Source organism: Patella vulgata, chromosome 8 (genome assembly GCF_932274485.2).
Source record: "Patella vulgata chromosome 8, xgPatVulg1.2, whole genome shotgun sequence".
In the NCBI taxonomy this organism is placed as follows: Eukaryota; Metazoa; Mollusca; class Gastropoda; family Patellidae; genus Patella; species Patella vulgata.
In genome coordinates, this window is record NC_065886.2 from 51905013 (window position 1) to 51922044 (window position 17032).

The following is a 17032-nucleotide window of genomic DNA, read 5'->3' on the forward strand; positions in this document are numbered from 1 at the left end:
TATAAATCAAAGAAGAAACCAAATTTTCTATCAAGATACACATGTACCAATATGTCAACTGGTTCATCAACAAATGAACTCTTCACATAGATTTTTTTGTTATTGGTTTCTATGTGTTAATCCTTAATCTCCCCCACACCAAGTTAATAATCAGCATATAATTAATCCAATCTGACAGATTAGTAGGCAATAAGCCAATAATCTAGAGAAATAGGCTAGTAGATTATGCCTAGGTTTGTAATCAAAAATAATTTGTTTATATGATAAAACTAATCTGCATGTTTAACTTGCATAGTTAATACTTGTGGAGTGCAACAGCAAATCTTGGAAAAAAACTCAATCTGATTAAAATACACAGCCCTTATTCACGAAAACTTAAACTAAGATACAATCGAAATTTTAAGAAATACTGCAATTCGATTGGCTGACCAATATGCAAATTGGATATATGCAAATTGATTTTACTGGTCAGCCAATCGAATTGCAGTATTTCTTAAAATTTCGATTGTATCTTAGTTTAAGTTTTCGTGAATAAGGGCCCAGATCTATATTTCATTTTGTTTTTTTATACTTGTGGGGCATACTAAACTTAGGCTGTCTGTCTACAGTTAGCTATGTTTGAGAACAGACACTAAGTTAATTGACAGACATTTTACGATCCCAAATCAACAATTTTAGTCGAAAATATTAAGTTTATTTCGAGAATTTTGAGATGTATATAATCTGCTTTCATTTAATAAAATTGAAAAGGTTTCATTAGTCTTTGTGTGTGTATGCCAGATGTTAAACGAAGTAGGACCACATTACAAAACAGTACACTAATTTTTGGATATGGCGGCCATTTAGGACAGAGATCTATTCTCGAAGTATGAAGTAGACTGAGCTCTGTGTGCAGAATGACTTGTGGGGATGCAACACCAAATCTTTTCCGAGTTGGAAACAAAATATCAGTAAGAGAAGTTTTGTTTTATTTTTAAAGATAAGATAATACATATTAATATATGTAAGATGATTAGTGAGAAGTGAACAAGTCAATGAATTCTGATAATTGAAAGATTTACACAATATATAGGCTATACATGTCCAGCTTATGAGATCTGTATAATTACTTTCATTGAGCAAAATTACCCCATTTAAATAGTTAAAGATACATTATGAGAGATTAAATAAAGAGCTGGCAGTTCTCACAATGATAGTTAAAAATTATATAATGTAAAGGCAATATGCTGAAAATTTCAGTCAAATTGCTCTACTCTGAACTGAGATATTAGCGATTGAATTTTGGGCCTAGCCCTGATCATCATTACGATAAGTCAGTACGATAAAAAATATAGTCCCATTTTTGGATTTAATCATGAATGAGCATTGAGCAGCAGATCAGAATCCAATCCAATAAATATCGCAGGCTAGCCATGACATCGAGCGTTGATTATGGTCTGGATAAGTTAATTAATGTCTAATTAATAGTTTATATAACATTTCAGGCCTAAAGAAAGACCTGCAATTGGCAGATTTAGCTCTTCCATAATGTATGTTTAACCTTTTAAAAATAAAATATTCATTATATGAAATCTTTTTAAAAGTTTATGGTTAAACCAAATTAATTATAAATTTTGAACAACGATACATGTACATGTATAGTAATATCAAGACTTGGACAGTCCAGCCCTTTCAAGTCTAAAAAACAAGGTGATTTGATCAAATTGACAGTACAAAGCTTGGATTTTTAACATTCAATTTAAAGAGAAAAAAAACAAAAAACACATTTTAACTGATATTGTAATTTTTTTTTTCAAGATTTAAATTCATTGTGTATTTTTTAATTTTAAATCGATTAAATTTTTTTTAAAAAAACTCATTTCAAAGATTTAAGTTTTTTTGGGTTTTTTTATTTTTCAAATCGATCAAATAATTGTAAATAAAAGAATATTTCAAAGATTTAAAAATTTATTGTGTATTTTTCATATTTTAAAGAATTTAAAAAAAAAATGCTAATCAACTGCATTTGATTTTCCCTCAACTCCAAAATAAAGTGAAAAAATATATTTTGCATCATGCTTAACTAAATATTCATAAAATAATCCTAAATTCATGTGATATTCTCTAGCTTTACCACCTTGAACTTCAAAAGCTATTTCTTCAAAATTAGGAAATTTTTTATATTTTTTAAAATCATATTCATTGTCTATTTTATAGTCTTCTTTCTCTTTGACAGCTAATTTTTTCCAGTTCATTCTACGTATTCTGTACCAGAATTCCTCAACTAAACTGCTATAACCTTCTACACAAATTATTCCTGGTTTTCCTGGCATCGAAAAACCAGTTATTCTTAGCTCTTGTGCCCAGTCTATAATGTCTCGGCGTTTAAATTTACTATAAATATGATGACTGTAGATCCACATCCTTGAAAACACATCATCCTGTTGAATAGTTTTAGTACGCGATTTTTCGACAGGAATTTCCGACACGTATTCATTCACATTTTCCTGTAGCCACTGGATTAACGAACCAATACAAATTTCACCTTTATCAAGACTCTGCATGTACTCAATTAAATCATCGTTGAGTTTTCGACTATTGGTACGACTTAAATCTTGCGTTCGCAAAAAGAGTTCTGGTTGACAGGAAGGATATTCATGGGGAAGATGAACAACAAATTCTACTGGTTGCATCTGTAAAACACAATACTGCAGTTACTTCTTAGAAAATTCCTCAAAACCATTAATCTCTATCATACAGAAAAATATTCTACGAATATTAGTTTGGATGAGTTGTCAACATTTGAGAAAAATAGGTCATTGGCTAGATTAACCAGTCTTTTACATTATCATAAACAGTCTAAGGGAGGTAACTAGCCTTAAAACAAGATGTTAGTGCCCATGAAATTAATTTAAGAATGGCAATTCAGAAAATCTGTTTGATTGCATTGGCAGTTCAATATCCAATATTTTCTATTGTAAAATTTCTCTCTTCATGTGCCATATCTATGGGGTTTTTTAAAAATTAATCCTAATTCATTGTCACAATTCATGTTTGTTTTGCAAGAATTATGGGATTTATTGCGGGAAGGGGCGCAACTCTTACATGACATGGCCAAAGATACTGGATAATCAACCACATAAAAAAAAAACCTCCCGATTATGCATGGGCAATGGAACTTTTCATCAAATATTGACAAAGGTCCCAGACCCTCCGTAGGTTGAAGAGTAGGAGGTTCTGGATGACCGAGACTACTCAACCATATATGAAAACATAGGAAAAAATTAGAATTTAACATTTACTTAATCATAACACAATATGGTGTTTGACTTACATACTGGTTTCAGAGAATCAAATTATCTGGAGAGTCCCATTTCAATAATTCGCATAGGGGTCTTTAGCAGTCTGAGGAAACTGGAGGACTCGGAGAAAACCCATAAGGTTGGACAGGCGACCCTACTCCTTGTCACGTATAACCAAGTAATCGAAACCATGCCAGTTGACTCAATGACAGACCTTATGATACAGCGCAAACACGCTAATTGTGAAAAGGTTGATTCTCAGACAATTCTCATACTTACATTAGTGATAATATTTACTGTAAAACCTATTCTGTTCTCTGGTTCATAATCTAAATCTCCGTCGACAAAAGCTTGAATTTCTCTCACAGCGTATTCATCATCCAAGACAAACTCTCCTTTCTGTGGGTACATACTCTTTAACATTTCAACTTCTGCTACTTGTAGATTCAACATTTCTTTAATATTCACAGTTTCGCTACAGTCTTCATCAGCATACATTTTAATCTATAATACAAATTCAAACATAAGCTTATGTAGGACCAATTTGATTAAAACACAGATCATATTTCGTTTCGTTATTTTATAGTTCAAAATTTTGTTTTTACTTGTCTTTACTACACTAGTTGTAATATAATCCGCGTCAGCCAATGAAACGGTCTCTTCCAGCGAGTTCTGGGCATGTGATGCGCGGATTGTGGGTATCCTTCTAGAAACATCAACGCTGTTTGGTTAATCAAATGCCTGACGTCGTATGACAACTAGTTAGATCTTCATGTAGTGCAGGCTATTGAAAGTATAAAACAGAAACGAAATAAAGATTTGTATTTTAATCAGATTAAATTAGGACCTACATAAATGAACAAATGCACAGTAAAATAAATGAAAAGGCAAACCCTTTCAAGATACATTTTGAATAAAGGTAGGTTCCAAACATATGCCTACCGCACATTATTTAGATTAATCATCCGAGCATTGTGACACTGCGATTCCCTTAGTAAAAAACACAAAACTGTTCTGATAAAAATCAGTAGCCGTTAAATCCCCATTTCATTTTATTTCTGATGAATATAACTAGACCAACAGGTGTAACAAGTTACTAAATATATGATTTCTAATACCGTGAATAAACTGCAAAACATGTAACAAAACAGAAGAAAGTAGCTAATTAATACCTTTATGGGGAATACAACAGATATGTTTTTTTAAAATTTTCTTGCTCTCATTGTAAAGATTATTTTAGAACTCAACAGAAATTTAGAGAGAGAGAGAGAGAGATGGGGTTAAACGTCCACTCGACACAAACTAGCTCAGTTTGGGACTAACATTTGGTTCAATTAAATTCAATAATTCGCATGTGCATAGTGGTCTTTAGCAGTGTGAGGAAACTGGAGCACTCGGAGAAAACCCACGAGATTGGACAGGCGACACTACTCCTTGTCACATTCAACCAGGGATTCGAAACCACGGTGTTGACTTCAGACCTTATGATACAATGCGCACACGCTAATCTTTCAGCTATCCAACCCAAGTATATTAATCATAATGCCACGCAGTAACTCTTGATTAGGCCTACCTATTTATACAAGTCTCTACAATGTACATGTACTTACAGGAAATTGTTGTAATGTGACAGGCTTATTTATTCCAATATTAAACCATAAAAAACAAATATTTAAACTAAAGTAGGTATATAGTTTCCAAAGATCTAAAAAAAAAACAAGGGAATAAATTAGAATAAATTACAAACAGTAATATGTATAGCCTAACATTTTATAGACATTAAAGTACATAAACAAAAGAGACTCTAACACTGTTTTCATCCTCAGATATTGTTAGACCAACATTTCGAAGAGGTACACAAGTTTTGCATTTATATAGACGTTATAGCGGAACTACATATGTAGGCCTATATGAAGAAATGATGCACATTTTAACAGAATGAATGATAACATGTCGGCAGGGATTATATAATACTATAGTGCAATATGTGAGCAAGGGAGGGGGGGGGACTGCAACCTCTACACTACATGTACCTATTGGCAATACCCAGTTTTATATTTTGAAGGAACCACAGTGGCTAAAGTGGGTAAGACTCTGGCTCGCTAGCCTGGCCGTCGTGTGTTCCATCCCTGCATTGGCTGAGAAAGTTCATCTGGATTTTCCGACATATGGTTTTCCCCTTGTCAGTGGTGCGCAGGACAGAGGACCCGACAAGGAAGGAGAGTTGTCAAGTCGTTCGGATGATGCGAAAAACCAAGGTCCTGTGTATACATTGGCGTGCAAGTGGAATTTGATATAAAGAATAGGCCTTAGTGCTGTTCCCCAGGGAAAATTTCCCGCATAGCACACTGTATGTCGTATGCCCGACTTCATTCGCCCAATCCGAGCAGAACAGCTGGACGTTAAACCCCATTCCATTTCATTTCATTTTATGTAATATGATTTTGCCATGTCTAATTGTAATTGGAGCATTTTTCTGTGGAGGATGGGGGTGGGGATACATAACGACTAAATTCAATAATTTAATTTCTTGTCATTGACATAGCAAGGTCAAGATATTTAGGTCAATCAGTTGCACTTTCAATCAAAATAGAAGATCTGTTTACATGTTCTCGTCACGGCCTTCAAGGTAATACCACGTGTCCAATCAAAATGTTTACATGTAGTTTCGTACTTTACAGTCTTAATATTCTATTTCATAATTCTAAGACTTTTGAAAATAGAAAAGCCTTTTCAAATTATGATTCGTGCAAGTAGATGATTTATTTTGCATTAGAAGATTTTTAAACATAAAATTTATTGAATAAAATCCTAAGAAATTTATGTTACGAAATTTATTCGGCCAGCTTTTAATCATGGCGGGAAATTAAAGTGTATTGGGTTTGAAGTTTGCAATGCCAAACTAAAATGAATTCCTCGACTTCGCCCGATGAAAAGAACAATGATCTGCCAATGGTGTTTCAGTGTGAAAACTGCAGAACAATAGTTGGTGACACAATATGTCCAGTGATAGCTAACAACTCGCTACGTTTGATAACCCTGGACAGTGAGTTCGATAGAAATGTCAACATTGTCATTACACCCTGCTCGGGCCTCAGCCTGTGTTGGGTCCATAGATTTACCAAAAACAACTTGTATTTTGAATAAAACAACACATTTTTATTGTTTCTTTCTTTTTACATGGATAGATAATTGATATTCCGGTACTAAGTATCCCCTCATGCTGTGGACTGTGGATTTACATGTCATTTTGGTCACGCGTCATTTCGGACTCAAAAAAAATATGGCCTCGACGTTTCGAATTCGGCAGGTGACGTTTCGGACTTCGGAATAAGTTGAAAGGAAAGGTTGAACACAACTATCATCGTTTCCCCTAAACGTATTTTATTTTTTTTAAAAAAAATAATATGCTGTAGAATTTATTTCAAAATGACCTACACAAAAAAAAAAGGAAATATTTACTCGACATGCACTGTTTTTACAAGCCTCTAGAATTTTTTAACGATAATCCGTAAGATACACGTTGACATGCAAATCTCGACAAGCTTGCCATAGATAGCAGTACCAATCGATAAATTATTGCGTACAAAGAAAACTCTTTTTGGAAAATGGGATAATTAAAGCTGATTAACCGATAATCCCTATGTTATTGTAGTACGCCCAAAGAAACCTTACAGTCCTTTAGCGATAATGGCGTTCGTGTGTTGATTCGATTATTCCGGCCCACGTAAAAGACATTTAGGCTTTTACAATTATAAAAACATTAGCAGTATTACTAAATATACACAAATATTCAACAATATTTTATTGTCAAGTTCAATACTCGCCGATTAAACAAAACAAAATAGAACAAGCAGTGTAAAATAAGTGTTATCTTTTTATTAGCGGTCTCAAGAATCGTTGATCAATTAAATAAAACAAAACAACTACCACACTCACATAAAACGAAAACAAAAACAGCTATTACAAATATATCACACAAATTTTTAACAGTCTTTTAATTATTCATCCGAGTCCGAAACGCTGCCAGACCGAGTCCGAAAAGTTGTCAAGTAAGTCTGAACTGTCGTCAAACTGAGTCCGAAAGGTCGTCTGTGTTGAGTCGGAAATGACGCGGGACCGAAATGACGTGCTACCATGCTGTGTAATCCGGCATAGCCTATTTCACACTGATACTGATCAGCAGTGAATAATCGCTAGTCACTGATAGTCCATCATAGTGCAGTTTTATTCTTTGATCTGTTCTATCACGGGCAATACTGTTATAGTGAAACCAACATGCATGAAAATGACTAAGGAGGGATTAAAAACCGAGGTCCTGTGTACACATTAGCGTGCATGTAAAAAATCCCTGGATAGTTGGAATTTGATATAAGAGTAGGCCGCAGTGCCGCTGTCCGGGCAAAATTTCCCTCATAGTACACTGTATGGCATATACCCATCTTCACCATGTGATGTGACGTCACATGATAAGGCAGTCATCTTTTACAGAGGTATCAGTCTTCGCAATGCCTCCTAGAAACAGATTGAGCCTGTTCAATTTTTCGTAACATACAATTATATTTTTTTGATTTTGTGGAACACAGGATTTGACTTTGCAGGCCTGCTCTTTCGAGTTGCGATACTGTTCACTCACGCATGATATCTAATCCATCAGAAACACACACAAATTGTAATTATGATTTTAATTCATTTACATGTGGTAAGTTGTAACTATGTTATTGAGGATGTACAAGGCAATGCCTACCTCCATTGCCAATTTGGGGGGTTAGATAGCCAAATGGTTAGCGCATGCACGCTCTATCATAATGTCTGTCATTGAGTCAACTGCCATGGTTTTCAATGCCCCGGTTGTACGGAACAAGGAATAGGGGTCGTCTGTCCAACCTCGTGGGTTTTCTCCGGGTCCTCCAGTTTCCTCCCACTACTAAAGACCCCTACGCCCAAGTGAATTATTGAAATAAACTTGAACCATGTTAGTCCCGAAATGACTTAGTTTGTGTTGAGTGGACGTTAAACTCCATTTCTCTCTCTCTCTCCCATTGTCAATTTGATAGAAGAGACCAACAACTGTAGCTAAAACAACCAGAAGATTCTTTTAGCTACATTCTTTTCCTGGTATAAGGCTTATAGAGTCTCCTTAGAATAATTGCAGGATTTGATTTTATTTACAGGGGTTACAAATAAAGTTAGAGTAAGAGAGAAGTTAATCTCATCATCAAGTTCAGCTGATCTAGGAAGGTAAAATTATAGTTTAATTAGTTATCCAATTGTAAACTATTTCAACATCCATAATTAGTTGGGGATCACGTGGCTAAGTGGGTAAGACGCTAGCTCGCTAGCCTGGAGGTCGGGTGTTCGATCCCTGCATTGGCCGAGAAAGTTCATCCAGATTTTCCGGCGTGGTTCTCCCTTGTCAGTGGTGCAGAACGGAGGGGCTGACAAGGAAAGCTGTCTAGTCGTTCGGATGGGACGAAAAACCGAGGTCCCGTGTACACATTGGCGTGCACGTAAAAGATCCCTTGGCAGTTGGAATTCGATATAAGAGTAGGCCGTAGTGCCGCTGTCCGGGCAAAATTTCCCTCATAGCACACTGTATGGCGTATGCCCGTCTTCATTAGCCCAGGTTAGGAGCAGAACAGTAGGACGTTAAACTCCATTTCATTTCATTTCCATAATTAGTTTTACATGTAGTTGACAAAAGTCACAATCTGATAAAACACAGATCCTATTTCGTTTCTTGTTTTATAGTTCAGTCTTGTTTTACTTGTCTTTACTACACTAGGATCTGGAAGAATTGTTATATTTTACCTGTGTTTTAGATGATGTGAGGGATTAGCCAATGAAACGGTCTGTTACAGTGAGTTCTTGGCGTGCGATGCACAGAACTCTGGGTATCCTACTAGAAACATCAACATTTATTGGTTAATCAAATATCTGACGTCATAGAGTCAAAAGCTGATCGTATAACCCCTGACACGAACTCCCCCGCCAACTGGTCAGATCTCCATGCAGTAGAGGCCATCGAAAGTATAAAAAAATGAAACGAAATATAGATCTGTATTTTAATCAGATTGACAAAAGTCATTGATTGATGACTGTGAGAACTGAATGATGAGTCATCATTTACAATCAAGTTCTTACCAGGTATTTCCTGTACTCCCAAATTTCAATAAATTGTAAGGAGTATCACTCACATGGCTTTCTCTGTCTAGAACATTATTTGTTTAATAAAAATTGCACTGCCCTTCAGTAGGTAGCCTACTGCTATTGTTTCCATCTCCGAAAACAATACATTTGAACCAATTCTAACTTTTCAGTTCTTACAATCCATTAATCTGTGAAGCTTGTAATAGTGATTTGGGACGAATCTATAGGACTACCACATTTCAATTGGATGATTTGAGAAACAAATACAGCTTGTATATTGACAGACTTTCTTTGTAAGTATTTCAACTAATAAAGTAAAGGGCGGGCAAGAGCCCGAAACGCTTCTTGGGTTAAAACTACTCTACTTCTACTACGCAGTCTTGTCAAGTTCATTGCTAGGGCAAGTGCACGAAACGCTTCCTGGGTTAAAACTATTCTATGTCTACTACGCAGTCTTGTCAAGTTCGTTGCTAGGGGAATATTACCTTTACTTTATTCAGTCATTGTTTTTTAAGGCGAGCGATTGCTCTCGAGCACCTGCCGCTGCCCTGAATGTCGACCGAGGGGAGTTTTTTTCCCTCCCCTTAAAACTGAAAATCGCTCTCCTTTACATAGTCTTTGGGGGGTTTATTATCATTTATGAAACCAGGAATGACCCCATTACATGCAGTTATTGATCTTAGAATCATTTCCCATGCATATAACTAATCACTCTCCTTAATATCAGATCACTCGCCTTAATTTCTAAATCACTCTTCTTATCAAAACTGGGAGAGTTTTTTGAGGGGAGCGATTTTTTCAATTCGTTGATTGGGGGGAGCTTTTTTTGGCTCTCCTCTGAAATACAAACAACAACGGCTGCTTTATTATTATCTTTCGGTCCCCAACCGTATCACTGAGATCCAATCTTGCCTGCACTGTACAGGGATTCTTCCACCCATCAACGGTCTTAGATTTTATTTCAACTAATACTAATTGTCCCCCGCCTTTCGAAGAAAGCAGGGGACTATTAAAATGGGTTCGTCCGTCTGTCTGTCCGTCTGTCTGTCCGTCACACTTTTTGGGACACAATAACTCTCTTCCTAATTGAGCTAGAATGTTCAAACTTGGTGTATGTGTTTATTAGGTCAATGCCTTGATGGAGTTCGAAGATGAGCATTTTCCGCTTAGGGTAAGCAGAGATAAGCAATTTGATTGGTTGATGCTTTGGGACACGATAACTCTCTTCCTAATTGGGCTAGAATGTTCAAACTTGGTGTATGTGTTGATTAGGTCAATGCCTTGATGGAGTTCGAAGATGAGCATTTTCCGCTTAGGGTAAGCAGAGATAAGCAATTTGATTGGTTGATGCTTTGGGACACGATAACTTTTAATTGAGCTAGAATGTTCAAACTTGGTGTATGTGTTTATTAGGTCAATGCCTTGATGGAGTTCGAAGATGAGCATTTTCCGCTTAGGGTAAGCAGAGATAAGCAATTTGATTGGTTGATACTTTGGGGCACGATAACTCTCTTCCTAATTGAGCTAGAATGTTCAAACTTGGTGTATGTGTTGATTAGGTCAATGCCTTGATGGAGTTCGAAGATGAGCATTTTCCGCTTAGGGTAAGCAGAGATAAGCAATTTGATTGGTTGATGCTTTGGGACACGATAACTTTAGTTCTAATTAAGTGAGATTGATGAAACTTGGTGTATAGTTTCATTACAGTAATACCTTGACTAAGTTTGATAATGAGCATTTTCTGCTCAGGGTGGGCAGAGCGATACGCAATTTGATTGGTCGAGACTTTGGAAAACAATAACTCTCCTACTTTGATTATTTTCCTATTTCGGCGGGGGACATCAGCCTCACTGTTGGCTTGTTTGATATTAGTAATATTGTCAATGTTTGGCTTGACATATTCGCAAGTAAAATGGTGGGCCAACATAATATACATTACCATTCTCATTGGCCTAAAAATAATAAGTTAAAAGACAAGAAAAAAAACAACTATAACACCAAATCAAAGACTTCAGTTGAAAAGCACTCTAGCGACATTAAAACTAAAAATGAAGCGACGAGATCAATGAAATCAGTTGGCTAACAGGTACCATCATGTTTCTGAAGCAAAGACTACGAGTTTTAGAGCATCTGGACGTTGCTAGATTACTTTACAATTCCTGAATTTATAGCTACGTTATCTGCAGACAACTGAACAGTAGCGTTCAATCAGAGGTTGTGACATGGCGACCTCCGCAGAAGCCTTGACATTGAACGATCCTTGAACTTTGCAACTCGATTATCACAGGTAGACTTTTAATTTAAAAGCGTGAGACTTTGTATTTGCGATGAATCTGATAGTCTCCCAAGCTGTGTGAATATCCAATCAAAATTAGTGCCGAAATATGCAGGGTATTACATGAAGGTTTTGATAAGATGTACGTAGTTAAAGCGAGATCAAGCCGTCTATTGAAGATGAGGTACCATATGAAAACAGGGAACCTAATAGATACATTTATAACTGATGCTTGTATTTTACAAGGAGAAGGTATACCTGTCCAACCTGCTGTTTTCCTCTGCAATCTCTAGTTTGAAATAAAATGTATAATTTTAGTCTGGTTTGTGTTGTTTTTAACAAATTCTCAAACTTTTTGAGTATTCTAGTAATAATAACCCTACATTGATTTACTTAAAATTTATTTTAGCTATCGTTTAGACAGTGGAGAAATGACTAATGAACATCTAAACAATGGTAACATCCAATCTTACAAACAGTTAGAACAAGAAATATTAAAAGTAAGTTATTTATGTATATATTGGGGGTACTCTCAATCCCAAAAAGTAGTGTCAATCGAGTGAAAAGGGGTATTTCGGGCTAGAAGGCATGCGTCGACTGAATAAGTAAATATCTCAACCAACCTTCCAGCCCTAACATATTCGTTGTGTTTAATTATGTCACGATTCTACTCACATCACCTCCGTAGTCAGGACTGACAAAACTGACAGGACTGAATTCCCTGTCACTTAGTTGCAATTCTATCAATTCGTGACATTCTGGAATGTGAATTGAGCATCCCCATTGTTGCCATCATATGTCAATCTGGCTATGGTTAATGTGTAGGCCGGACTTTTCAAAGTTATAGTTTATGAACTTGTTATTATTTGTATAATAATATAATATAACAGAAAATTGTGTATGGTAATTTGGGGTTGTACAACAAACTATTTTGGGAGTTATATTTATAGCAAGGCTGTCATGAGTTTACAGGTTTAACCACTGAGGATGCAGGACGGAGGGGCTGACAAGGAAAGCTGTCTAGTCATTCGGATGGGATGAAAAACCGAGGTCCTGTGTACACATTGGCGTGCACGTAAAAGATCCCTTGGCAGTTGGAATTCGATATAAGAGTAGGCCGTAGTGCCGCTGTCCGGGCAAAATTTCCCTCATAGCACACTGTATGGCGTATGCCCGTCTTCATTAGCCCAGGTTAGGAGCAGAACAGTAGGACGTTAAACTCCATTTCATTTCATTTCATTTAACCACAGAGGCCGTAGGTTGAGGTGTTTAACCTGTTAATGAATGAAGCATACTCTAAATGACTTGTAACAATGACACCTGCTCAACATCGTGTAGGGGTCTTTAGCAGTGGGGGGAAACCTGAGTACCCGGAGAAAACCCACAAAGTTGGACAGGCGACCCTACTCCTTGTCACATACAAAGGAGGAATTGAAACCACACCAGTTGACTTAATGACAGACCGTATGATACAATGCGCATGCGGTAACCATTCGGCCATCCAACTTCAATTGAGGCAGATGTTAGTTTGTAATTATTTTCTGTTCAAAGAGAACTTTCAATTATCAGGGCTGTGTGTCCGTCCGTCTGCCCCGATTTCGTTTCTGAAGCATATCTCATAAACCGTTCAAGATAACTTTGTGAAACTTTGTACACACATCAACCTATTACAGTACATGTAGTTGTGCCTTTTGCTATTTAGGAATGTCTTGGATTTGTATTTCCATAGAAACAAATTTGACTTAGTTTTTTATGTACAATTTTGTTTCCAGAGCATATCTCATGAACTATTCAAGTTATCTTCATGAAACTTTGTACACACCTCAACCTATTATAGTAGGTTTTTTCTGCTAACTTGGAACTTCTCGGATTTAATAATTTTTGTGTTTCCATGGAAATAAATTTTCTGATGTATAAGCTTATTGTTTAGCATACAGCAGCTGATTGAGATAGGCAAAGTTGTATAAACCTTACAGGGAGTAACGAATCGGCCTTGACGAACTACTATGATCAGAGTATGAATCTTCTGACTAGTCCCATTGATATTCCATGTGTTGGAATATGAGATTAATCTAGGGCTGGATGATATTTTCGGTAATTCGATAAATTGCGATATTAAAATTTGAATTCCGATATTTTATAAACCACCTAAAAAATCGCAGTATAATGATATATCGTATTGTGTGTTTTTCTATTAATATACCGGTATTTTACACGATATATCACGATATTATGTGCTGCATTTGGGATGGGATTGGGATTGACATCGAACAATTTACGACATTACGTCACGATCGATGACTCGGATGACTTGTCACTTGTTCATTGACAAGGCCTACTAAATACATGAATAGTCTAGTGGTTTTCTCGATTATTAAACTTGAAAAATAAATTCATAATTGAAAAATTATTATTTAATTTATAGAGACATTCTCCTCGTGCCGTTGGAATTTGTCATTATAATGTCAAACCCGTCGCTAATGCTGTGCAACACTCGAATAACCAGCCAAGTAAGTCATGGCGTAATATCTTCTCTTCGTCGTCTTCGGTCGATTTATCATTGGCACCGTTGGGAAATTGTTATTACCATTAAACGTATGATGCCGTTTGTTAGTTAACTATCATTTTGTTTTGGTGTTTTTTTTGCCAATTTTTAAACTGAAGCCGATTTAAATAAAAGTAAAATGTTATTTGCAAATAAAACTAAATTGCGTCTAGATATTCGAGATTTAGACAAACTCCAGAGTTATGCGCTTTTGTAGTGTACCGAATAGGAGAAATTACGCCTGGTTCTTTGAGTCTACTCATACCCACATGTTATTCAACATTTTGGCGGAACATTGCGAAGTTCAAGCCTAACATGGTTCTAGGACATCTCCCCCACCACTCTCCACATTTGCCTAGCCAAAACCCTAACCCTTGAACTTAATTCTCGGTCTGTGCTTTTGAAACAGGAATAATGCACCCTTAGGGGGAGGGAATTACCTGTTTTTAACACTTATATAATCACATCTTTTATAATAAAACTAAAATATCGGGATATTGTGATAAATCACGATATATTGTTAGCTTTTTATAATAAAACTAAAATATCGCGATATAGTGATATATCGTCGTTTTTTGGGGAAATATCGCGATATTTGATTTTACCAATATCGTCCAGCTCTAGATTAATCTGATATATTTTTATATAGATTACCAATAACATAAAGATGTTGTTTTAACTTAAGCCTTCCAAACAAGTGCAAAGGCATGGGATGGTGATGACTAGTCATCTTTTCATCAGGATTTTCTGCTGTGATTTCCCCTTGTCAGTGGTGCATGATTGGAGGGCCTGACAAGGACAGCTGTCTAGTCGTTTGGATGGTACGAAAAAACCAAGGTCCTGTGTACACATTGGCATGCACATAAAAGATCCCTCAACAGTTGGAATTCGATATATGAGTAGGCGGTAGTGCCGCTGTCCGGGCAAAATTTCCCTCATAGCACACTGTATGGCGTATACCAGTCTTCATTAGCCCAGTCTGAGCAGAACAGTAGGATATTAAACCCAATTTCATTTTTCTTGTTTTTCAGTTACAAGCAGTTTCTGTGTCATTCAACAGTCGGATAATACAACTTGAAGAAAGATTGAAAGAGGAATTAAATTCAAGTTAATTACTGAAACTCAAGTCATAGGTTTCAATACAATCAACTGATCGAAATGAAATTTATCAAGTGCCTTATATATTTTCAAATGTGTAATAAACATGACTTGATTTAACTTCAGTCTAATAGATTATCTAAGAGAATAAGTGCTAAAAATGGAATATTAAACAATACTAGCTCGACTTTATTTATAACTGGATTTAGAGTGTGATGTAATCAAATCAATTAATTTTACTGCATTCATTTATACTAAAAGACAATTAAACATACATTATGCAAGAGGTAAATCTGCCTATTACAGGTCTTTCTTTAGGCCTGAACTGTTATATAAACTATTAATTAGATATTTATTAACATGAAAAGACCTTAATCAACTCCCGATGCCATCTTATCTGTCCGATTTTCATTGGATTTGAATGTGATCTGCTGTTCAACGTCCATTGATGATTAAACGCAAAAATGGATATTTTGATTTTGTTTTCTTAATTAAATGTTAAATAATCAATCTGAGTACATATTTAGTGTGGATTAAGCCGTGAGAAATTTGATATTTCCAAATAATGCAAATCGGGCACAAATCAGGCATCGTTACTTTCACATTTGTTTGATGTTACGGTTAAAGCAATCGGATTAAAATACAGATCAATATTTCATTTCAATTTTTTATACTTTCGATGGCCGCTACTGACTATATGAAGATCTGACCGGTTGTAGTGCAAGGTCGCCTCAGGGGTCATACGAGCAACTTTTGACCCAATTGATTAATCAATTACCTTTGACATTTCTTGTGGTTTACCTTACAGTTCCACTCGACACAAACTAGGTCATTTCGGGACTAATGGTTAAATTTTATTTCAGTAATTAGCAGCAGGAGGAAACACACAAAGTGGCGCCCTAATCATTGTCACGTACAACCGGGTAATCGAAACACGTCAGTTGACTCAATGACAGACCTTATGATACAATGCACATGTGCTAACCACCCCCCCACCCCCTTTGAATATGACGGTAGACTACATGTTTTTTCTCACGATATTTAGGTATTTAAATTATTGTGTGTTTAAGTTAAACTTGAATAGTTCTTTTAAATCATGTATCTATTTGTTTTATTACAATATATACTCCGTTTTACTGCTTACAAATTTTGTCTTCGTTATTATGTAAATAATGTAAATAGATAGATTAAATATAAATTCTGTAACTTCTTGTTATCTATCTTTTCAGTCTACTAATTTAAAGTAGCTAAGTCCCTAACTCAGTATCATCCAAAGTCTTCAACATTGAAAACACGAATTATATGTCAATTTAAATCAACATTGATGTTGTGATCTTACTGGGAAAAGATGGGCTATTCAATATTTAAGACAACATAAACATTTTACCATTGGTACACGAATTACCATAATGTGTATCAGTGCCATTTGTAATAGGGGACTCGAAGAACGAGGCTAGACATATTCCACAAGTCATGCCAATCGGTGAAGCCATATTCTTATCTGGCGAGCACGCGCAATAAATATTATCGCTGTAGACTTGAATAACCAGACGCTAGAGATAGCCATTCGATTAACACTTCTGGTGTATTTCGCCGAACATAACTGATTTGAAATTAGAGTAAAAACGGAAACGATTGAATGTAAATCAGTTTATATACATTCATATTACATTGTGACCCATT

General features: G+C 35.9%; 1 protein-coding gene and 1 long non-coding RNA gene across 2 annotated transcripts; one reads left to right on the forward strand and one right to left on the reverse strand.

Annotated features, from left to right (window-relative positions):
- Positions 1–951: 951 nt before the first annotated feature.
- Positions 952–5929, reverse strand: LOC126830204 (RWD domain-containing protein 2B). The gene is made up of 4 exons (XM_050560542.2): positions 5888–5929; positions 4892–4986; positions 3561–3785; positions 952–2672 (listed from the first exon to the last, which is right to left on the reverse strand). Exons 3-4 carry the CDS (start codon positions 3777–3779, stop codon positions 1992–1994), a joined length of 900 nt encoding a protein of 299 aa, XP_050416499.1. The 5' UTR covers positions 3780–3785; positions 4892–4986; positions 5888–5929; the 3' UTR covers positions 952–1991.
- Positions 5930–6134: 205 nt separating this feature from the next.
- LOC126830255 (uncharacterized) lies at positions 6135–16555 on the forward strand. Its single transcript, XR_007683782.2, has 5 exons — positions 6135–6327; positions 8456–8522; positions 9602–9724; positions 12116–12206; positions 15283–16555. It is a non-coding gene; the product is annotated as an uncharacterized LOC126830255 (long non-coding RNA).
- The last annotated feature ends 477 nt before the right edge of the window (positions 16556–17032 follow it).